A 25,306-nucleotide genomic window follows, 5' to 3' on the forward strand; every position below is an offset into this window, starting at 1 on the left:
CAACCAATCTTCACATCCTCAACCTGTGGCACATTAACCGTCAATAATACAAATATACATATTGAAGAGGATTCTTTTTTTTTTTTTTTAAACATTTCTTTTTCTTCTATTTGTACATTGTTTTAAAAAAAAGAATAATATAAAATATGAAGAGAAATTGTACAGGTTCATTCAGGGTAAAAATTCAAACACATTTCAATGTTTCTCTTCAAAGCTATTTACAAATCACTGTCCATGTTTAGGTTTCAGTCTTCATTCAGCTGTCAACAAAGGACTGTGGGCATCTGAAGGCCATGGGAAGACAGTAGGATGTCCAAAGGGATATTAATTTTCAGGGACTGATGAGTGCCAGTCATTTTTGTTGCAAATTGTTGCAAGTACAAACCTGTGGTACTGGGCAGCTCCTAGGTGTGGATATGTGTGTGTGTAACCCTCTGCCCCCCTGCAGCTTCTCCCCAAGGCCGCTGCATAAAACAAACAATGTGTCCTCTCCTTGTCAGTGTGCGTGATTAAATAAGCGGTTAAAATAATCTGAAATGTGATATTTTCCACCTCCAATATGTGTGGCATTTATGTTTTTATCACTGTCTAAATAGGGAACAATGGGAAATTCTGCTTCTTTTGACAGCAGTGTAGATCAAGCATGAAATATTACCATATTCATACTTAAAACTGCATTGCCATTCATTTTCTGAGCCAAAAAGATTCATGTTTCCCGATTGTGCCGAAGCTGGGCTGAGAAGCAGCAAGAGATCAGTGGCTCTCTAAAGCTTCCTGGGACGCACGTAGTCCTAGTCACTGTAGGTGGAGGACAAAACAATCATACTGTACAAGGCAGGGCTGGAGCCAATGCACTTTAAAAATCAATCATGTAGTTTGGTGGACAGTTTTACCCACTGCACCATGAGTGCATACTTTGGGCATGAGCGGCTCCCAGTGTGATAAGAACTCCAAACGCTCTGCCTATTCAGCTGCACAGGGTGTTAATTCAGTACTGCTAAACACTGGTTAATGATAGAGAAGTCAGTCACAGTTATTTAATTCAAGGTAAGGTGTATGAATCTTTAAGAAAAAAAAAAAAAGTTTGACAATTTTTGGATTTTGAAGAAAATCTACTTGAACCTGAATTAACTGAAGTGAAATGAATACAGTATCAGTACACACAACTTAAGGTAAAGATATGTACTTTGCATCAGTAAATACTTTTTCTTTAACAGCATAGGACACACGGATTGGTTGATGAATGGTATGCGGTTTTAAAGGGACAAAAGACCGGAGTGTTGCATCAGTCAAGGTTAGCCGACTCGTACTCCGGAGACACTGGCTTAAGTTTTAACTAAACAGGGTTGTGTCAGAGGAAGTCCCACACAGCATCATGACTTATTTCCAGTCATCAGTTTACTGAGGTAGCAGCTCAGCCACGGCTGGTACAACGTCCAGTGAGACAGTACACTTTTGACCTTTGACCCTGCCACTTACGGCCAACAGCCATTTCTATCATGGCCACTTTGGATCACTCACTCCTAAAATGAGCTGATCTCTGTATATTTAATGTGAAGATGTAATTCCAAAACATGTATCCATTTTGGGGGAAATTGCCACCTGGTGGTTAGTGAGTGGTCAATATTTCAAACATGTAGGTTAGCAGATCCTTTAAAATATGTAACAACTTCAATTATTTTCCATAATGACTTTCATGCCACCATGCATTTTTGTGAGAGGGGGTGTCAAATATTTCAGGTGGTGGATATTTCATTTTAGAACTAACTCTTCATCTCCACAGAACATTAATAATTAATGATTACTTGGTGTAGAATAAAATCCACTCCATTAAATGAAATGGAGAGACACAGACCAATGCTCTGGTGTCTTTTTTATGTTAGATCCATTTTGCGTGATATGATATATACCATATCAGCATGGTTTACTGACTAAGATATTATTAAGTCTGGAAACATTCCCCACAAGGACTCATTTTGGGGTGAATCACCCTTTAATTTACCAGTAGATATAAGCATTCTACTATAAAAAACAAACAAAAAAAAACATTAGTGAAATAAAATAACCCGAATAGAACATTCATACAAAATTTCTGTAAGGCATTCCTTCACCGGGTGTCACGGGTGTCATTCATGCCAGCTTCCTCTTGAACTCATCAGTCCGGTGTTTGCCAGCATGGCTGCTCCAAATCAAAAGCGCATCCTTGATTTTGCCCAAGGACAGTATTTCTGCCAGAGGTGTGAGCTTAACCAGCCTCTCCAAGTCCGTTACGTGAGTCATTAACACAGCTCCGGCAATGGCTTTGGTCTGTCCTGGGGCTAAGACTAGGAATTTTACATACATGAGAGCCTCAACTCTGAAAAAAAGTCATAGATTCATGCAAAGGTGTAGACTGTACAGACTGTCAGTGGACCGTCCAGGACAGGGGAGTTGGGGGAGGTCCTATCTGCGGGACGACGCCAACACGCTGCCCGTCGAGGGGGCGGTGGCGCTGTAATGGGGGTAGTTGTCATTTGCCGGCGGGCCTGGGAGTAAGGAGTTTCCATTGGTGGGGGAGCAGCTGAGCTGGAGCCTCCGCAGATACTCGGCGTGGACCGGCTTGTGGCTCTGCAGCACCTTGATGGCTTCCTCCACGGTGAACCACTCCCGCTTACGGCCTGCGGGGGGAGACAGAGTACCATGTATGAGTTATTGGGAGCTTTCAATATTACACTTCCCTCCCTATTACGCTTCCCTCATATGCAAAAAATATAGTGTAATTAGACTAATAAAATACAGATGTAAATGTTGAGTTGTTATACAGAAACTAATAATACAGCTTGAAAGAAGGAGACTAGACACTTCTTTCCATTTGCACAGGTTGATTTTTCCTCAAGGTGTACCAAATCCAACAATCTCCCTCAGTAAAAATGCAATAAAGATCAAGAGAATTATAAGCAACCACTAGGATTATGAGCAGTGGTGTCGTTAACACTTTGCTGAATTCTGTTACCCTCCAGATCCTCTTATTACAGAAAAAGGGAGCTATGACGTAAAGCAGGGACAAAATATTATACATCAAGTCACCACAAGGGGCAGTGTTGTTCATGTTACCTTCTGCTAATTGGTCTGTCTTGTTAACAAGATTAACAGGGGAAAGTAGATACTGCATCTATGACCACTCACATATAAATGCATGCATAAGCACAAACATATATGCCTGCACATATGGATTAACACACACAACAACTCAAGACATTGCTCATAAAACATGGCACAGAAACACAGGTATGTAGATCAAAGGTTTGAACAGAATCATTTTCAAAACTAAGGGGTATAGTTGATTAATTTATTCAGCAAATAAATGTATACACTAGTTAACACTCAAAACAATGACTCAATTTGTGAATGAATTCATTTACACAGCCAGTAATTCAAGCTTCCCTTGTGAATTTGAAAACAAGCAAAAGAGCCAATGCAGCAAGCTCGGACTTACAGTAACCGGCAGTTAGAGCGACCTACAAAGTAACCCTGGATACTGGCATCCAGGCTAATGACAGCTGTAATATACTGCCGACTGAATTACAGCTCAGAACTACTGCAGCTAGGAGGAGAGGTCTAGATTTATAGACACCTGTCCTAACTGCATACCCCAATGCCTATACAGTCCCTATGCAGTATATTGGCATACACATAAATGCAGTATATACACCACAACACACACACATCCAGCAGAGCATATATAGGCGCACACACACACACACACACACACACGCACATACACACACACATCACAGAAAATAGCGAAAAACTGAATTGTACCTATGTTAACAGAGTCCTCCCAGGCCTCCAGTGTTTCAGTGACAGTCAACACATACACATACGTCCGGTGCTTCCGATCTTGGTTTTGCTTTAGGGATCAGAGGAAAAGGAATTTGAATATTTAATGATATAATAAACATAAACATGGGCAAATGCAATAAGCCGTGCGCTAGGATGCTCAGTCTCTAAACCTGAATAGACAAATGCTATGCTGTAAAATTTGCATCTGTCTGCCTCAATTCTGTTTTACCTGTTTACATAATTTGTATGCGAGGCCCTGCTGTCTTTGTGCTGTGTCAGCATGTATGGCAAAGCTCTGCGAGTTGTTAATGCGTCTGCACCGATGTCAAATTCCTGTACGTTTATTGTACTTGGAGATTAAAGCTATTCTGATTCTGATTTGCTCATCTGCTGGAGTGTTGATATGCATTGAGCCAAATGAAAAAAATGTAATGTACAATGTACAATGTATGAGAGACTGCTTGAGACGCATGATATAATGAAAAGCTTACCTCAAAAACACCAAGCAGGCGTCCCAGCTTGCCCTTCACACCGGCCTTAAGAGGGAACAGAAATAGGAAATAATTAAAAAAACATCAGGCAGGAGTTTTGTTTTTCCAACTGACTCTGCTGTACAGGGTTTCCGGGGTTGCAAGGTGGACAGGACAGAACAACTCTTTTTCTGTGACTTGTTTAGTTTTGACTGGCGGTGGTGGCCTTAGAGGAGGAATGAGACACAATGATAACAACTGAAAAGCAGTGTTCAAAACACAGGCTAAAGTCAAAAACAATGGAAATTGCATTACATCTCAATGTTTTAAAGTACTTCAATTGTTTTCATATATTGATTTGGAAACCCAGCTGCATAAATACAACTACATTATAAAAATATGTCACCAAAGGACAACGAAAACATCCGAAATGGCAACACCAATAAAAAAGGAGTTAATGTGCCTGACTGTCCAGTATGTGATGTATTCCACCTCAGCCTGCAGACTGCTCCAGCCTGTGTGTGCCGCACTCCACTGTAGCCTCCCAGACTTTGTTTTGATATATGAATGCTGGGCACTCAACCAATCGTTAACTAAAACACATACAGCTCAGAACCAAGCGACACAATAAGTCCCTGTACCCAGAATGAACTGTTTTTGTTCTCTAGTTCGTTTTCATCCTCTGTGGCCTCGGAGCCTCTCGGGCCTTCGTTCTGTGGGAATCTCTACTTAAAACCAAAGCCAAAATCCAACTGTTGTTTGTTGTTTTTCTTAACTGCAATGTGGTTTCAACATGAAGCCATGGAGTGTTTGAGAGTGTGTAATATAATATTTGCGTGAGGGAATCAAGGATAACATTTTAGCTGGATTTTATTCTAACTATTTACCAGTACACAGAATCTGTTGTAACTTTCCCTTGTGCTGTAAAGCTAGAAACCTGGTCTGAATCCTGAATTAGTATTACTGAAAGCTTTTCATAGTACCTGATCGTTATTTAATTAATTCATATCTACTTCACAGCAATCAAATTACTGTCAAGACATGTGAATCTGTCCTCTCCCCTTCTCAGCATGCTTCAGAACTGTCACTCTGTCCCATTGATGTGCCCACTGGGCCAGGCTGCAGGGCCTGCGAATGCACAGGAATCCAGTGGGGAGCCAAGTTTAGACTGCTGACGTGGCTCAGGACACGAGGTTCCCAACCGGCGGGACCTCTGGAATACCACCGCACTCCTCAGTCATCCAGCCACTGACACCGAAGACCTTCAAAAATCTCTCCCTGCACATGCATATTGCTTCCATCTGGCGTAAACCTCGCGACTCCAATTTTGGTGACTTTATTATGTTTTTACCGGAATTTAATGATTGCATTGTGGCTTGAGAGACTCGTATGTGACTTCAGGCGTGCACGGCTGTCAATCTACAAAGTTCTGCAGGATTGCTGAAAAGATCAGGTGGGAGGGTCGAAAAATGCTTAGAGAAACCTTTCCCTAACCAAAACGTCACAGGTTTAATCCCCACAACAACCATATATCTATCAACAGTCGTATGCTCACTTATATTCTGTTGCTCTGTTTAAGAATATTAGCTAAATGCCTTTTGGATATACAAGGTTTTTCACCTCACAGCATTATTATGCCCATATCGATCTGATGGCTGAACTCTCTAAGCGGTGTAAATTCTCTTCAAACATTAAATTTCCCTAACCGCTCCTCCCTTTATTGACACAGATACCTGGGATTCACCTAAAATTAATGAGGATTCCTCTGTTTAAAGTAAGTAGATAGTGATTTATTTTGGAATAGCTGTCACCCTCGCTGCATTCGGTGCTCTGAATACTGTGAATGTGTGCGCTGCTGCATTGTAGCTCCCCACCAAAAGAGAGTTGTTTGGACAGTTCTGTACTTCTAATGTAGGATAGATGCAGGAACAGAGGAACAGAGTGGCTACTACAGCACTTCTCAAACAGGATAGATGCATGTTGGTGGTGTGGTGGGGAGGGGACTTCTACTGTCGCTGCCAAACTTTACAAAGTGCTCATTTTTATAGACAAAAACAGAAGGGATGGAGCGCTGCTTTGGATCCTCAGTGTAGAATGAACAGGTGGCTCTTTTGAGGGAGGTAATAGCTGAGTCAGAGTAAGATGATGCATGGGAAGTCTTTGTAAATACACTTTACGATCCAGTCAAAAACAGTAGTACCCAGCAAAAAAACAATATCCAAGGCACTCTGTTTCTTTGCAAAAATTAAAATGCCATTTTTCTGGAATCTTGGTCTGGATCTTAAACTATATTTACAAAGATTTGGAAGTAAGTTTGTTATGTGTCATGTAATCTCATGTGGGACTGGCATTACAACATATAATTGAACAAAAACTGGGCTAGTAAACAATTAATTTATTCATTCATTCCTAAATATATTCACCTCCTCGAACACCTCCCGCACTGCGGCGCCACACGGCTCCTCTTCCGGCTCCATCCCTCCTCCAGGGACGATCCACTGGTCCGGGTGCCGACTGCTGCTAACCAGCAACACCTGTCAAAGAACAAACACAGCTTTAGGAAACTTAGAGCATTTCAATTTAGAATTTTACGATTGTTTAAAGAAAAGTGATTTTGAAAAAACTAGATGTCAGTGTGTGGGATTTACTGAGTTTGAATATGATGAAAGGTTTTCACCAATATTGTACTGGATTCATGAACCAAAGATTACCTGAAGCTCTAAAACACCTTGATTAGATGTCCATTTTTGACACCTCTCTCTCTTATGCAATTAATTGAAGCCTCTGCAATTTGGAAATTGCAGAAGTTCCTATTGCGATTTCAATTTTCTTTTCGATAAATTGTTCAGCTCTAGATCGTGGTATGTTCAACTTATTCAGGTCAGGACCGAAAATGACCTATTTACTTATTTGGTTTAGTTTTACATTGACATTGCCCATTAATATTTCTGTAAACATTTCTTCTGCACTAAATTGTATATTCAAATGTGCCTCAATATGAATTAATTCCTCTTGTCACTGGACTTGACTTAGCTTGTCACGCTGGAACTTGAGCCTTGACCCCTGACCCCTTTGACTTGGGACTTGAATCTCAAGAGGCTGACTTGTGGCATATTGCTTAAGGGGATCCTAAATCTACCAGAGTCCTCATACAATAAATCAATGTCTCATCCTGATGTGAGTCTGATCCTGAGTTTTGGAATAAATGGTCTTCTGAGTGAAATAAATATATGGAACTGGTAGAGTATGACAATCTGAGAAAAATGGTCCACACTCAAAAATGGCCAGGCATTTCCATTGCTATTTTTAATTCTTCAACTATCTGTCAACCTTTCAGATACTTTGAGATTGACAGGATTTGCACTTTTGGGATACTTTCCAGTCCAGTGATGAATCTCAATCAAAGCCATTTTTGCAGGGGTTCCAACACAATTTGACCCCAGTAAACAATGAAGGTAAACCAAGCGTGAAGGACTCAAATCCTCTCTGTGCTCCCCTAAGCGGCCTGCCGAGCTTGAATTACACTACAGTTGCAGTGTACACCGATACGCACGGATCAGATATGCCTGTGTCTGCGGTTTCTGGCAGTATCCACATAGCGACCACAACACAGAGACACAAGCACACCTGCTGTAAGCATAATCACTTTTTCATAGAGCACTTCAATCGTCATAGTAGACACACAATCTGTGGCAGAACACAGATCATAATAATATAAAAATCCAATGCAAGCCAAACTGCTGAAATAGTCCTCAAATGCAATCCCTTCAATGGCCCATTTACTCATGACTACTACTTTTTTCTTTTGGGAATTTTTGAGCACTTCAATTGCCATATTAAGTGTAACTGGAAATTTGTTTATTTGCATATCCCTCTGATTTGATCACAATATACAGCAAGCATGTATGTGCATTAAAGAGGGAAACCCACGTTCAACAGCCTGTGCAACAGATGGTCACATCCACCTTCCCTCCATCCCCTTCTCTACCTGTCCTATCACTGCATCCAGTAATCCTGCCGTAAGAGTCAGTCTGTCAGCTAATCCCAACTCAGCTTTCATATAGCCTCCCTTATGTTCTCTAATGGGATTGTGGCTGTGGCTAGCAGAGGCTCCTCTGAGGGCCACCAGGTGACTGAGCCGGGGGTGAGGGCCAAACCAATTGGACGGCACATGCAGGGGCCTCGACAGCCAGCACCGACGGCTGCTGCCTGCGTCACGTGCCGCGCTAACGCAACTCGGCCACCTGCTTATTCCCAGCTGCTGTAGGTTAAGATGGGGGGGTTATAACGTTCATAGCTGTGAATGTGTGCAACTGTATGAATGTCAAGCAGGGTGTTGCGGAAAAAGTATGTGTGCTCAGCAAACCTTTCTTGGTGAAACAAAGGTTAAAAAAAAAAACATACAACAGGTGTTTGTCCTATTTGTGTGTACAGTAAATGGCGCATGTTACAGGAAGGGCCATTCACACTAATGCAAACAGTGCTAGTCCAGAACAGCTTGTCTTCTCAGAAGTGTGTGAGCTGTAAAAATGTGCAAAGACGAACCTAGTAACACAGTTAAGCCAGCTCTTCGTGCCTCTGTGCGTGTGCATGTGTGTGTGTGAGAGAGTCTGTGTGTGCTAGAGATGGCTACTTCACAGCACTCCTAACTCAGTAACCCCTGTCTGAGTGTGTGTGTGTGTATATGTGTGTGTATGTGCGTGCGCAGAGAGCTGCTGTTGTGGTTGTGTTGCTGAGTTACAGCCAGGCTTAGAGGGAGATCAAGGGTGTCAACGTGTCCTAAACCGATAGTGTGGATGTATACAAAACAAAAGCCACATAGCTTCCGGGGCAGTGAGGACAAAGCCATTTTCTACTCTGGTTGTTCCATTTTTATCATTTAGTTGTTGCCCTGGAGGAACCTTGTCATTTGTCCATCCTAAGAATACAACACAGGCTACATTTAGTCTTTTTTTTATGATTTTAGGAATGTAGAGCACTGAATCGACATATTACAAACTCTGTGTAATTAGGAATTTCAACAGGAATGGACCAAATACCCACTTGTACACATTCGAGTGTCAGTCTTGGTAGTTCAGTAGACTAAAGCACACATCCCATACTCTGGACACTGTAGATGCAAAACCACCTCATGACATTGCTTTCCTGTCACTTTCAACTGACTTTTATATCATCTATAAAATCAGAAATGTTTTAAATTTCATCACTGTTCGACGCTCACCATCGACAACAACCGCCGTCTAAAACATGATGAAAAAAACTAAACAAAATAACTCACACCGACATGAAAGAGGTCAGGGGTCAGGTGACAGCTGAACTCTGAGCGCAGAACACCCACACATTAGGAATGAAGGGAGGGGTGACGTGGCCGCCGGGTGAAAGAGACACCCCAGAGGGAATACCACAGAGTTCTCCAGTGAGATTTCACTCTGTTCTGCAACACAACCCACCCCCCCCCCCCCTAGTCTTTCCCTGGGAATAGGTAATGAAAAACTGCACGGAGATTTGAAAGTATCAAAATCTTTCAAAATGCTGGACTCTACTTCCACTGATTTTTGTCTTTTAGGCATTAGCTGACCTCTCTTATCCAAAGCGACTACCAGTGACTATAAGAGGAGAGCAAGCTTATATTCCTGGATAACCAACATTACAAGCAATCAATAGTAAGGAGTGCAAGGGTCAAAGCAGGGGGATCTGAAGCCTTCTACTAGTTTATGGCATTTTTCATGATAATATCAAAAGAGCATGTTCTGATGATATATAGCAAAGGACAAAGCATGCTAATGTTACACAAAAATGACAAAATGAAATGTTCTTTCGTTCAACATATTTACCATTTAGCTGAAACTCATTTGAAAAAAGGATCAGTATTGGAATCAGTATTGAATTTGAGGTATCAGAACTACCACTGGCAGTAAAACACTGGTCATGTTAATCGCTTCTCTGGCCTGGACTCAACAAGGACAGCAGGCAGGAATATTCTGGAGGATATAAACACCTCCTGCTCCCCAAGGAGGAACGCCTGTAGCTGTCAAATAAAGAAGGCTCCAAATGCCAGGCCGGGTGTTGGAGGGAGAGAATGAGGGATGGAAAGAGAGGGGGGTGAAGGAGTGTAAAAGAAGATTAAAGGGGACAGTGAGCGGGACAGAGAGAGCTTTTCATTTATCACCAACATCACAAGCAGCCATAATATAAGAAGTGCAAGGACCAAATCGATAGTACTAAGACAGTGAAATCCTGTGCCTGTGGATTATCCAAGTATCACCAATAAACCAATAACCTAATAAAAGAATGAAAGATAGAGGCAGAAGGAAAATCAAAAGGTAGAAAGAAACGAATAGCCTCCACTGATGACTTTATGATACAGTTTATTCTCACACTGATAACCTGCCCCCTCCCATTTCCAGTGTGACATAATATTATCGTCAATCCACTGTAAAACCTTCCACATCTAGCGTGTGGTTTACTACAGTCTGGTACTGCCAGTGTTAGGGCCTCATTCCTTTCATCCTGAAATATGAATGGCATTATATAAGGTTTAGTTGAATAAAAGCCTCTAACCTTATAACCAATATGCTACACATCACGTCAATCCTAAATCATGAACTAAACAAAAAGAGCCACCAATACCATGTTTTAGAGGATTTCAATGCTAAAATTCAAAGTTTGAGCTTTGTTTTTAATGCAGAATCTAAGAAGCATGTTAGTTAAATTAAAGTTTTATGTATCCTGTGCTTTGAAGCTATGAAGGCTTTATTTAAGAAGGTGGTAGAACACAGCATGAGGTACAATGGGATGAGAAAGTTGTGATTTCACATTGTGGCTTTTACAGTGTGCTTCACACTATTAAACCATATTTGACTTGATGTGTATCAACATTGTTAAGTTAAGAAAAATATATTCTGTAAATTGCACAGCAATTGTTTCAATTTGAATGAACTGTATAAATTAGTTGACATTCATCCATTCAAGCCTTTAAGGTTATAGCATGGTTTTTACTGAAAAGCTAGCACTACCTATCACTTCATCACTCTCACTCTAATACAATGTAAATGAATATTCTAGGGACCCAGGAATATTTGCTACTTCTATTGTCTGAGTTTTGTTGGCAAGCAAGGAATGTAAACGTATTCTACTGTTGCACTAACTGTAAGTCTCTCTGGATAAGACTGTCAGCTAAATGCTTAAAATGTAATGTAAAATAGTCTTCTTCCATACAGGTTCCAAGCAACCCACATGCTTTCACACTCAGGTGGCCCACCCAACAATCACTGTTGTCCCTCAGCGCTGTCAAGTTCCTGGTTTCCCTTGTTGGGAGTTTAATTGCTGTCATAGTGCACCTTGCCCCGAGGGCTCAGCTTTCTCCTTTCCTCTCCAAAACAAAACAGTTCAGCAGCGTGCACAGCTCCTGTTCCGCCACAATTACAAAGAGAGCTGGGTCTCCTGTGTCTAGGAATTGTGTGCGTGTGTTTGTGTGTGTGTGTGTGTGTGTGTGTGTTTCGTGGATATACTGATAAAGAGAGAGAGAGAGAAAGACGGAGAGCAAGAGTGCGTTGATTGTATTGACATCGCCAAGCCCAACATCCCACAGGCTGCTTCGTCACAAACTGGTCAGTATTAGCACCAAACAGAGTTCCTCTCTCATTCAGGGGTACAAACTGGTTCCCTTACTTTGAAGGGTGTCATCTCTGGGACTGCATGTGCCGACATGCCTGTCAGAGCCTGGGAATCCCGATGGTAATGGTCACACCTATGTTGTCACAATCTTTTATTCTCTGTCCTGTCTTGAAATTACTGGTTATATAAAGAGCAACCAGAATAAGCCCAGAGTGCATCATCAAGCGCCTCTAAAAATTAGCCAAGGGTGCATGTATAAGCTTTTATACTAATGACTATAAAATGTACATGTATATAGAAATCACCAGTTTCATTGAGAAAGTCTCTCTGTCTTATAATCCTTCAGATAAAGTGACCTTACTTTTAAAACTCAGACATAAATGGTAGCCTCCAGAAGGACCATGTCTGTACATGTGTAAGTGTGTATATGTGCTTGTTTGTTTGTGTGTGTGTGTGCGTGCGTACAAATCTTCAAATCTGTGTGTTGTACAGCCAACACTGGAGGGCTCAGGCAGAGCTCCCTGTGCCAGTGATATCAGACTTGCAGTTTTTACATTGCATAACAGTTAGCCCATTCCAGGCTTTTAGGGGAGGCTGGAGAAATTTGGGCATTCCCTTATGAAAAAGAACTATTGTAATCCTACAGTAAAATTTAGAAGGGTACTATACACATATCACAGCAAAACTATAAATCATATATAATATCATATAGAAATATTATAGGAATAGTTATAAACTGCCTACTGACAACCACAAACACATTCACAGTCCTATTACAGTAATTTTTCACTGGGATTTCAAGTGTCGTCATAGAATCCGATTCCAAAAACAACCGCATTTTGGGGGGGAAAAAGACACAAAAATACGACATCTGCTTTCAGAAATCGCCTTTAAAAGTGGGGATAATGTATATTTCACATCACTGATGAATGAGACTTCTAAGACGCAGCAACAGTAGGCTACTATGTGTCTGTTTATCACTGCATTATTTACATGGTGAAGGCTGCGCAGCCCCTTTAAATCCTCGTACTGGTAATTGCAACACAGCTGCCCGCTCGAGGCCAGGCTGCTGCATGATCATGAATGGTCACTGCGTGGCTGTGAACGCACAGTCTGTCGCGCTGCTGAATAAGTGACGGATAGATTGATAGATATATTTAGAAAAGACTTGTGCCGTGTATTCTTATCCCCCAACTCAACATAGCCCAGTGTTAGACCCCGCTATTAAAGGAAACGTGCAACAGAGCGCCTCGCCCCCTCCGTGCCAGCTGCGTCAAGTTAGCAAGAGTAACACCGGGAGTAAAGCGGGCTTTGTCCTCAAAATAAAAGCGTCGCTATTACGAGTTACTTCTACTGGGTTTTATTTTGAAAGTTTTGACCGGACGTCGTGTTTGTTTTATTGTGTCAAAATTGACAACAATCCATTTTCTCATTCTCTGTGTGCTTATCAAACTAGCCTAAACTGGATGGCACAGGGCGCACAGCAGCAACAGCAGCAGCAGCAGCACGGAAAGTCTTAAAGACACAATAAGAAATATAGAAAATCAGTGCTGTGCATAGATGGGCGAAGTAAAATGTCAAATCAAAACCCCTCATGCATTATCAAAAGAGTGGAAAAGAAGAAAAAAAAGTATTTGGGTTTTATCACTGACACATCATATCTTAGGTTAGGTGGAGTATTTATAATAAATCCTGTGCTCCCTGAATGACTGGATGTGATTGCAGGATAATGTGTAGGCCACATATTAATCTATATCATATGTGTCTGGTCCAGCCGCTGACCACAGCACTGCGGGATCCCCTACCTCTTCTTCACGCTCGTTCTTGAAGCACAAACACGCCGCTCGCTTCTTGAAGCCCTCGCCATCGTAGGTCCTGGTCTGGTTCGGCTTGAACTTCATCATGGATTATTCTGCTGCCACCAACTGGAACCGGCAAAAGGGACCCGACGAGTAGAGAGTGGAGTCACCGCATCGTCGTAGCTCTCTGCATCCGTGATCCGTGGTGGTCAGTCACTGGGGGCCTGGAGATCCCGGAGAACAGTCAAACTATCCCGGCTTTATATTCTCCCATTGGCTGAAATCGTACCTCGGTGCGTCTGGAAAACAATACGGTTATACTGCGCGTTATAACACTAATGCATGGAAGCCGAGGCTCTCAGCTTCTCCCCATACTCCACTCGACAGTGTGTGCAATCCCCCGGCAGAGGCAGATTTTATGTACAACCTACACACACACACAGCCCTCCTCTGGACCCATTGCGCATGGCCGCTGAGTCAGTACAATGGACAGGCAGATTGGAGTTTTAGATTTACAAACCTTTCTCGGAGGCACAAATAATCCCATTGGGTGAGTTAACCTCAATGGGCGGAGCCAATAAGAATTACAATTTTTGAGAGTGCAAATTGGCTAACTATAACTGGCAAATTTGAATGGCAGAGAAAGAGCTCTTGTAAAAATATAAAGAAACAAGCATGTAATTCGTAATAAACTGAGGACAGATTAGTGCAGGTTTTGTTGGGTCTGTACTTGTTTATGTTGTGCAGTCACTGAGTTCATGAAGAAGCCTAATATGATCTGTAATTTAGGCCTAGTCTTGACTGCTTGCAACATCAGTCAATGTTATCGAACTAAAAGATCAATTTTGGTGTGGGGCATAAGTATATTGGTGGAAAAATTGTATCTTATAAACTGACCATGACAAATAGCATAATGTAAACAAAAATGCCTGCCAGGTTCAAAGTCTGTTTAACCCTGGGATTAAAACCCAGGACCCCGCACAAAAACCCGCTGCCCTAACAAGTGAGCAGGTATGGCTGCCTAAGAAATTGTATGTGCAGTGTTTATTTTGTATTTATTTATTTATTTGTTTGTTTTAAAACTTTTGGGGCCAACATGGACCAACCCCCGACTGGACTGACTGACAGAGTGACTTATACTAGCTGCTGGTCACAGCTAAAAATACAAATGGCAATGACTTATTTTTTACTCATTCGTGATACTGGAAGGTCGACAGCAGACCAGCTAGCTAGCTAAAGGCTAGTATGGCTAATATGACCAGTTTGTAGGTTATGTTATCCAGGACTTAGCCAACCTGGATAACATGGCTAGATTGCATTTTTTAGTAGTTAGTAGCAAGAGTAGGCTACTACATTTCATATTATATTAGCTTCCTCCTGTCTTACCTTTTGTCTTTTTCACTGGGCTTCAGGCTCCGCCCATTGAGGTTTAACTCTAAACCAATGAAATTATTTCTGCCTCCATAGCAGCTCTACCTGTGATAAATGTTTGTAGGCTATAGCCCAACTAAAACTCCAACTAATGTGAAAAATTCCCACTTAGACACATACATCTGTTTGTCAATGGAGAACACACATTCTCAGGCACTGTAGACCTTATAGCCTAAATACTCCTGGAGACCTTCAGGCTTCATGTGAGTTGGCCAGTCTGCACTCGGAAGTAAGCTGTTGCGTTCATGGATGTTATCAGGACAAAAAGCAGGACATGATGAGGAAAAAGCATTTTCAACAGAAATAACTAGTCATGTTTAAAATTAAACCGAAACCCTGGAGGAAAAAAAAAAAAAAATCACATCCCTGTGCAATTGAGGGTGAATGATAAATAAACTGCTATCAAGAATTAAACACATATTACCACTTTATTTATAAGTAGGGCTCCTTGTCCAAGTGAGACACAGGGGTGGCAGAGAGGACCTGGAGAGAGAGAGACTGTCCTGTAACTGGAAGGTTATAGGTTCAATTTCTACAACAATGCATGTGTCCAACCCTGTCAAAGTGTCCTTGAGCAAGACACATAAGCCCTATACTTGCTCTGACTCCTCTAGTTAAATGCAAATGTGTTTGTGTGTCTCAGAAGGGTATGAGGAAAAAACAAAGTCCTAGTTTCACTGTGTGCAATATTGAAAATGAAGCTCTAAAATTCCCCCAAAATATGTTAGGAAAGCCGTATTCATTCGAAACTAAAAACCCATCAGGCTTGAATCACTGCCACCTTTCCTCATGAAGTCCCAGGCTCGGCTCAGTATTAAAGCCATTCAAGGAAAACCAAAAAAAAAACATAAGCTCTTAATATTATAAGCCCATGTGTCAGTATACAGTCCACTGTAATGTTTTTATTGCATTGTTATGTAAAAGACTACATTTCCTAGCTGTTTTCTTTTGGCAGTCCCATGCTGTTTCAAGTTCCACCTGCTATGCAAACACATGTAATGACACTTAGACCTGTGCTCCTAGCTCTTCTGTGTCCTCATATTTGCTGAAGGAAAGCTGTACATCTTACAGAAAGTTTGTGCAAATATTCCAATAGTGTGAAAAACAAGCCCACTGGTTGCTTAAACTGAACATTGCACTGTACTGGACTGTACTGTACTGTATTGTACTGAAAACGTTCAATACTAAAGCACTGCAATTTTATCATTTATCTGTTATTCTTGGATGCTAGTTGAGCCTGTTGAGCCTTCTGGAGGTGTGATGGGCTTAATGAGGGAAACACCTGTGATGGGATGTGCCCACTTCACACATCATGACATACCCACTCTCGCTATACTCTATACTAAAGTCGTATTTATACGTGGGAGCTCACCTAGTTCAATAGCACTTGGGATAGTTGCATCAGATCCTGTGTTTCGGTAAATGTTAAATATCAATCACCTTCTGTTTTCACTGAAATTACATAAAATTTGAGTCATGTCTCAGTTCCGATCAGTGTATCAGTGTAAGGAATAGGGGACAGGTATTACACAACCAGTTAAGCAGTTGTTCATAGGTATATATGAGTTAATTATTTCTGGTTTATTAAACCAGAATTTGGTGTTCTCATCAGTCTTTATCCAGGGGTCATGGCCGGGACAGCAGGGACACAGGGTCACTCAGTGTTGCAATACTAGACTGGTTATTGGTGGAGTTGTCGCTGTGATTAAGAACCGCACCTAACCCTGACTAAACACATTTGTTGCTGGGTTTAGGTTAGACTCATATAATGTAAAATGAATGAATAACGCTCTCCCCACCCTCAACAACTCCCTTGAGCAAGACACTTTGCCTCCGGTTGCTCCAGTGAAGCTGCCAACGTAGAACATTGTGTTGTACTGGGAAGCTCACAGGTGTCAACATGCATAACAGTTGGAGTGTAAAGATGGGCAGTGCTTAAAAAGGGCATGAATGCCCAGCAAAACCCTTCCTTGGATAAATAAAGCTTTAAAAAAATCGTTTTATGTGTAATTTTCTCACATTGTCTTAGTATCTTTACACTGCAGGCATTTTTTTCTGCTCTCATAGCCATTATAACTGAGTCATCAATAACTGATTAAATGTAGTCACTATTTAAATTATGCAATTCAAAAAAGATGTGGGACATTTCTCACTTAGATACTCAAAAGAATGTGTACCAAAATACAGTGTAATGGGGATATAGCAGAGTGTATGGAGCCAGAACAGTGACTTTAGTATTTGGCACTGAAAAAGAAAGTTGGCATTGTATTTGGAATTGAAAGAAAAAATGGCATTGAAAAACAGGCATTGGCATTGAAAACAAACATTGAACTGAAAAAAAACAAAAACATTGGCATTGAAAAACTTCCATTAAAAATAGTATTTATTGGAACTGAAAAAAAATCTACCAACTGGTCCAGCTGAGAGCCGAGTTCATCGTAAAGTCAGCGCCGGTCGGGTTTGTTTCTCGGTCAGCCTCCCCAAACAAGAACGGCAGCATTCTTCTTCTTCTCTGCAGTTTCTGGCAGCCAGCATTCTTCCCAAAATAAGCAGATTAGATGCAAGTCACGCTCCTCCTCTCCTCCACTGCAAACCTAAACCTAACCCTAACGGAAAAAAAAAACTTTGAACAAAAAAATAACAATTGTGAGTGCATAGTCAAAAAATTAGCAAGTGTGCTACATTCAGTTTGTTTTTTATGCCAAGTTTACATTTTTTGATGCCAATGTTTTATTTTTCAGTTGATTTTTTTTCAATGGCAAGATTTTTTTTCAGTTACAATACATACTATTTTTTGTTTTCAATGCCAGTGTCCTGTTTCTCAATGCCAGTTTTTTTCAATTCCAAATACAATGCCAACTTTTTTTCTTCAATACCAAATACTAAAGTCACTGTCGTGGCTCCATAAGAGTGCATGTGTTGATGTCACATACTCGTAATTGCTCATTACCCCTTTATGTTTGTCTGAGGAGAAATGTGTCTCCAGGTACTGTGACACATTCACCCTCAGTTTACCTTTGACCTGTGGGCTCCAGAGCATCCGGTCACATTATAAGTTGCGTCCACATGTTGTGACACCCCAGATCACATCAGACCCCGAATGACTTTCAGGAGAAAAGCATTGATCAAACAGTGAGATTGATCAAAGTGGGTCAAAGAGTGAGATAGTCTGCTTGTTTGTGAAGATAACTGTCTCCAATATCCATATCTTGTCTGAGTGCCTACTTTCAGGCTGTAGTAGGCTGGGATAGCCTACTTGTAAGAAATCTGTCTACTCTAAAATGTGACACAGTGTCCCCCACCTCAATGCATGTAACTTGGTATAGTATCATGAGGTCAGCCAAGAGAAATAGGTTAGCGACTAAAAACAGAATGGTGCTGCTTTGATTCCTGGCATCGTCAAGAGTGTGCATTCCAACTGTGACATGGTGACTTGGGCATTACAGCTATGGTACCCATTAAATGAAAAATGATCATGACCTCGGGAGCTAACTCTCCATATAATAACATACACCTATTTAACAATAATCACCCCCAAATTTTGGAACTTTTGAACACTAAATACGTTGAAATGCCGCTTCCCTGTGACTTTAACACGACTAGAATGCCCCGCATTCTGAACTTTAGAAAGACATGTGTAGGTAGGTGGCTCTGTGCATGTATTTAGAAGGTATATCTAGAAAAAAAATATGTAAATTGACTTATCAACTATTCTTCTTTCGAAAGTTCTTCACTCAGTAATTGAAATCTCTCACTTGATCATTTACTGCAAATTATTGGGAGTGGTTGTGAGATGGCAGGACTTAACTGTTGAGCTTACTGGAGGTGTCATGGGTCTAATTCAGACTGTGATGGAAGGTCCCCACTAGATAACCCCAATAACATGCCTGCTTCCATCCGTCTTTGTCCTCTGACTCTGAGGCTAGGTTTAGCTGTTCTCTAAACGCAGCACGAGTCGGGATGATTACATCAGATCCTGTGTGTTGGTAAATGCTATCACTACGCCCAAATCATGTTACATTTAATCACATTGGTCACTTGATTCAGAGGTGAATAAACCTTCAAGTCATCATGTTAGAAAGTTGAAAGTGGTGTAACATCAGGCTGTAACAGATTATATATAGTGGGACTACAGTGATCTACAACAAAGGTTTGTGCTGTAAAAACACAGTAATCAGGTTGAAGATGAAATTTGAATAGTGAAGAAGGGCATTAAGAAGATATACACTAATGTAAATAATGGTTGTAGATAACTGCAGATGATAACTTTTCAATTAACCTGTAGATGGATATACAGTAAATATCTTATTTCACTGTATGTTCAATGGATTAAGGAGGTAAAGTAAATCCAAAAGTGATTGAAAGTAACCAGATTATATTACTGTGTTTGGACATTTTGTAGGATTACTCAATGGTCCTGTACAGCTCAACAGGTAGAACAGGGCACCAATACTGTCAGGGTTAGGGGCTACATTCCCATTAGGACTAGGGTAGTAGTAAGGCCCTTTGGATGCACCGAATGTTTCATGTTATGTGAATGAGTCATCTGTAATGGATTCCAATTTGAAACCTCGCTCCCAAACAGGAAGACAGATGCTCAGTCATGTTTCCATTTTAATTTAATCGGTCACCTCAGAGAAAAATAAACGGTTCTGTCATCATGCTACTGAATGTGGTCTATCATCGTCATCTTGCATAACGAAGGAAGGCAATTAAGATGCCCCCCCTTCACCCGAGGTGTGAGGGGAACAGAAGGATCCAGTTTCTCCTGGTCTACATCGAGACAGATGGAGGAGCGAAGGAGCCAGAGCCGAATGTCTGCCTATCACTGGCCTCACTTTATCAGGAGAGTAAGAGGACATCTGCTTTCAGACACACACACACACACACACACACACACACACACACACATAAACACACATATAGCCTAACACGGGCATACAAACATACACAAACACACACATACAAATGCTTGTGCGGACAAACTCAACATATGCCACACACATTCACATATGCACATACACATACACAGACAGACACAGAATTGCACCTTCTCACACTCACACTCACACACACACACACACACACACACACATACACACACATAGAGCACTAATCTGCCTCTTCATTTGCCTCTGATCCACTCAGTGTTTGCAGCCAACTCCGATTACGAGTATAAAATCCTGAGCTGATTAGCTCACCCAGAAGTCTCTTCTTTGACCTCAGCCCGCAGCCCTACAGACCTCAGGCATGTGACTGAATGGCTTCTTGCCAGGCGAGGAAAATCAGAGCTACAAGGCCGAAACGCATTGTAACGCAAAGGATGTAAATGTCACGTTGGAGAAAATGACCAGGCATCATTTATGTCCTGCTAAATTTAGTTCATGGGCTATCATGCAGTAGCTAACTAATTTTAGCTTAGACCATCTGTTTTCCAAATAGGCCTACATTATCGGGCCACTGCAGTTTAAAAATAAAGTTGAGAGATATGAAGATCCATCCACGATAGGTGTAAAATGATTTTGTAAATGAGTGACACGGCTGCCTGTGACAATAAACAATGAGTTTTGTCCCTAAATGTGATATTCAAAATGAAATATATACAGATCCCCCCCATGCCCTTCCCTTGTATATTCACCTTTACTAACAGATGATTGAGGTCAAAAGAGTGAAGTTACTCGGGGTGGGGTGACCGTTTTCATGTGCTGGAACTCATCCAGTGATGAAGTGAGCTCCTGACAGCCGGCCAAGGCTGCCAAGATGGATGTGAGTCGCTGTTGTCGCCGTTGAATATAGAGTCTGTGACGTCTGTGAATGAATCTGTGTCCTCCATCAGCTTGTCTCTACAGGAAACAGGCAGCAACACAGAGGTAGAGCCCCTCTGCTTATCCTGAGCCCAGATCTTCATCATATAGGAGTTGGAAATGATCCTTAGCATTTGTTTTAAGATAAGTGGAGTTTGCTGCATCAGAATAATTCCAGTAGTGTTGGATGAGTTGTCAATCACGGAAAAGCATAGTGAAGAGAACCTGCTGCCAATTTCCCAAGAAGAAAAGCAGTGGTGTAAAATCTTTAGAAATGATTATTTTTATGTTGTTAAGCTTAATCGAACCACATAGTGTTTTCAGATCAAAACAAGGTCTGGCCAAAGGCATCAACGCAAGTAAAGTAACTAAAAACTAACATCTGTACTTAATACAGTTATTATTGTTCTAATTATTTATTGAAGGATTTTTGGTTTGTGCTGACTCAGCTACAGCAGGCACAAGGGATCCGCCGTTTTTTCCACTCAGTACCCCACAGGACAATACTGGAAAACAACTCTCTTAACATTGCGAGGCGTTTCAGTGGGAAAGAGTAAATACAAGTCTCAAGGTTACGGAAGACGAGATGACAATAAGTTGGTTGTGAGGGCAGAGGGACACAATGGGTGCTTGTTGGCTCACATCGCGGCCTGTCATTATGATAGCTGAGCGTAAAATAGACTCAACATGGGTAAACATCACTTAGGGATGAATTACCTGACGCAATCAGAAAGACAGGGAGAGACGAGGGGTTATAAAGACTCAGCATGGTCTCCCTCATCACATTATGGGGTCACATAGTATTTCAGTGAATTGAAGATGTATTTTAACTCTAGAAATCTATTGTCTCTGCTTTTTATACAGGGACACTATGTGAAAAATAAACTTGAGGTTTAGTTGCATTTTTAGGCTATAAAAGGTTTGACAGTGGTTATATTTTTGAACAATGGAGTAAAAGAGAGCTGTATTTTGAGTCAGAAGTTCAAAAAAGCTTATTTTCTATTACCAGATCAAATTGAAGAATATATGTGAAGATAGTCAAATTTTACAGACGCTCCATTAAATTCTGGATTGTATCTTTAAGGCTTCATGAAGGAATATAGGGCATCATATCGTGCCACCATTAACTACCGCTGTTTAGGCTACCTGGGGTGAAAAACAAAGTTGTTCTGCTCTCATGTTGCTCTCACAATGATGCCTCTGTCTCCTTGAGGTAGAACAAAAACACAGACACTCTATAATCATGTGAAGATTAGGCTTAGAGGGGCATAAACAAAGCCAGACAGTGACAGTGTGATTGCCAGAATGTGGGAAAGTTCTCCGAATCAAAACCCCACAGCAGTGACAAACAGAAAGCGTAAAAACAGAGTATGGTAACCCATATTTAACCAAGCCAGTGGGCTAAAACACCCTGAAACATGTTAAAAGCTCGTTAAAGCAGGTAGATGCAAGGCGAGAGAGAGGGTTGCATACTTACACATATAGTACATTCACACCTGAGAGCTGCCCTCTTCATTCACTGTAGTGTTTCTATGAGTAACAACAATGAAAGCATCCTTATGATACACAATGGGATATTATAGGAACACACAAAAACACACACATTTTCAAAGTGTGGTACATCTTCAAGGGATAGCAGAAAATAATAGTTAAGTCCATGCACAAGAAACTCCATTTATACAACTTTATACTGATGTTTTGGTTCTGATTTGGATCTTTGTCACATCTTCAAGTTATATCAGAGACTCTGGGGACAAAAAACATGTCTTGCATTTCATCCACAGCACAACAGGTGCTCTTCAGGCTGATTTCACTTATTATCACCTGGTCCTTTCAGCCCCCTTTTGTTCACATTTTATATATCTCTGTGGTATAGACAGGTTTTTTAAGTGTACTTTCTCACACTATACTTTAACAGGAATACTCTACAATGGCAGGTGAGATTTTGGAGGTTATACTACTTTGTCAATATCATTCGTGTTAAGTTACCACTTCTTATCTCTCACAGCTCTCCTTTCTGACAAGTGGTGACAGAACCCATGAAACCTAATTCAAAGCCATTATATAACTCAAAAATGTGCAGCAAATTGTAAGTGGTGTGGCCCTAAAATGTATTAAGTCTACTGTAAGTGTACTGTACTGTCTGAATAAACAACCTACTTTTAAAGGAAAAAGTTTTTTTAAAAATGGAGGATCATCAACTTTATCCCCTATGGACTGGCCTCTCCTGGTAAAGCAGAATCTGGAATCTCATCTGACAGATGCAATAATAAGGTTGTTATTTACCCTGAATCATGATGTGATATGACATCACACAACCCAACACTGCAGTAAAATCCTCCCTGTGTGGCCATTTTCTAATTCTACAGCCGCCGCCGAGAGTCTCGTCCCTTCCCAGAGGTGTGGTGATGATTTATGAATGAGCCGTTACGTAAGGAAAGGTGATCTGAATAGAGACAGACAGAGAGAGAGATAGAGGGAGAGAAAGATAGAGACACACACAGACAGAGAGAGAGAGAGAGAGAGAGAGAGAGAGAGAGAGAAGAGCTGCAACTCAAATGACGTCATTGTGATGCTCAATGGTAGCAAAAAAGAAGGAGAGCCACAATTTATGTGATTTCTGTTGTGATAGTGGCAAAATAGCATGTGATGGGAATTAGGTCACATTATGTACCATTATAAATATGTGTTGTATTTGCCAACATAATCGTCGTAAAGCTGGTGATTTGCTGGTGTTTATCAAGACGTTCAAGACATAATCATAGTAATTACCTTCTTATCACAGCATCGCTGCCAGACAGTGTGACTGTGCCAAGGAAATGGGGTTTAAGTGCATGTGAATATCTATCAGTCACCACCTCACTCACAGGGCAAAACTTGAACTTTGTATGCAGTTTTGCAAAGCAAATCCTCTTAAGCCCATATCTCTGCCTGTGGCAATTTTTTCTTTCTTGACTGAGATTGATTAGTCGCTGAGCCAAAGAGGGCAAGCAAGTGATGCAAAATGAATCTGAGAAAAGATGGAGAGTTTCGTTCCAAAATGAGACAACCACCATTTGAAAAAGTGACGCCTTCTCTTTCAAAATGATATAGAACTTTTACATACTGGATCCTCCATGTTTCTAGGGATACTGAATGATGAAGCATAATAATTTTTTGCAAAATATCCTTGGAAATAAACTCTTCAAGTACAAGAAAGTTTCTAGGTTACAGTATGTGTCATTGTAAAAACAGCTCCCCCCGACCCAATGTAGTCACCTTCATGCCTGCTGTGTTATCTGACCCATCCTAGCTACTTTATCTCTGTCTTCTGTTTACCTGGGTGCTGGGTTGGGTGTTCCCTCTATGTAAAGTCTAAAAGCTCAAATCTGTGTTGTCACACACCTTAAACGCCTCAAGCAGTCGGTGCTAATGATTGACAACCAGAATTTTTTTAATACTGATACTGATTAATGGTTGATAATGGTGGCCACTGCCCAATATGCAATGCTGATTTAAATTTTTGATGTCAACTTACAAAGCTGATTACACAGTGCAATTACTTTCATGTTTGAAATAATGTAATCACTTTATTGATCCCCCAAAAAAGTATTGAAAATATAGTTGTAGGAATTCTTTTTACTTCTCATACAGGGAGAATCAGTGGCATCGATATCGAGGAGTTCAAGGTATGTGTTGTGTAACCATGAGGTGAATATCGGCTAAAACAATCGGTGTGACAATAATCAGTCGGTTTCTAGTTAGCGTTCATCTAATCTCTCCAAGGAAACCTGCTGAAGCACATCTTGGTCAAACAGACACGATGTATTGAACCCTGTGTGCTAGAGCCTTGCAATCAGCAGGCTATTTGAAATCAATGTCAAACATTACAGTCGGGTTATTGATCAGCGTTGTCAGCACAAGCATGACTTGTCTTGGTGTGGCTCCCTCTGGTTATTGCACAGTCCTCTTTCTACATCTGGGTTGGCCCATGGTGATTCCCCTGCTCAAGCCCCATAAAGAAATCCAATGAATGGAAACTGTTAATTATTTACATTCAACACTGCTGGGTGAGAGCACCATGCCCGTAATGGCAGTATGTGTGTGTGTGTGTTGGGGTGTGCCTTTTCAATCACCGTCTGATGAGATCAGAGCTTAAACATAATTATATCCAGCATCTGATCGTTGAAGCAAACAAAACAATGCGGCAAGATGTCAGGCTTGTGATATATTCACTTCATTATCCTGAACACCAACAGGGAGCTGCTCCAGAGGAATTATTAATGACATACGTATCATTGGTAAGGACATGAAGGACTTGGAGGGTACGCAAATACATTATGCAAAAACTTTTAAGGCAGAGTATCACTGAGGGACGGTTATG

The 25,306-nt window shown here is 41.1% G+C and overlaps 1 protein-coding gene across 1 annotated transcript; it reads right to left on the reverse strand.

Moving 5' to 3' along the window:
* Nucleotides 1–1,970: 1,970 nt before the first annotated feature.
* On the reverse strand, nucleotides 1,971–17,645 carry nudt4b (nudix (nucleoside diphosphate linked moiety X)-type motif 4b). Its single transcript, XM_071909641.2, has 6 exons — nucleotides 17,552–17,645; nucleotides 13,715–14,007; nucleotides 6,716–6,826; nucleotides 4,314–4,358; nucleotides 3,802–3,889; nucleotides 1,971–2,657 (listed from the first exon to the last, which is right to left on the reverse strand). The coding sequence occupies exons 2-6, from the start codon at nucleotides 13,811–13,813 to the stop codon at nucleotides 2,443–2,445; spliced, it is 558 nt and encodes a 185-aa protein (XP_071765742.1). The 5' UTR covers nucleotides 13,814–14,007; nucleotides 17,552–17,645; the 3' UTR covers nucleotides 1,971–2,442.
* Nucleotides 17,646–25,306: the final 7,661 nt, after the last annotated feature.

The sequence above is a fragment of the Centroberyx gerrardi genome, chromosome 24 (assembly GCF_048128805.1).
Source record: "Centroberyx gerrardi isolate f3 chromosome 24, fCenGer3.hap1.cur.20231027, whole genome shotgun sequence".
NCBI lineage: Eukaryota > Metazoa > Chordata > Actinopteri > Beryciformes > Berycidae > Centroberyx > Centroberyx gerrardi.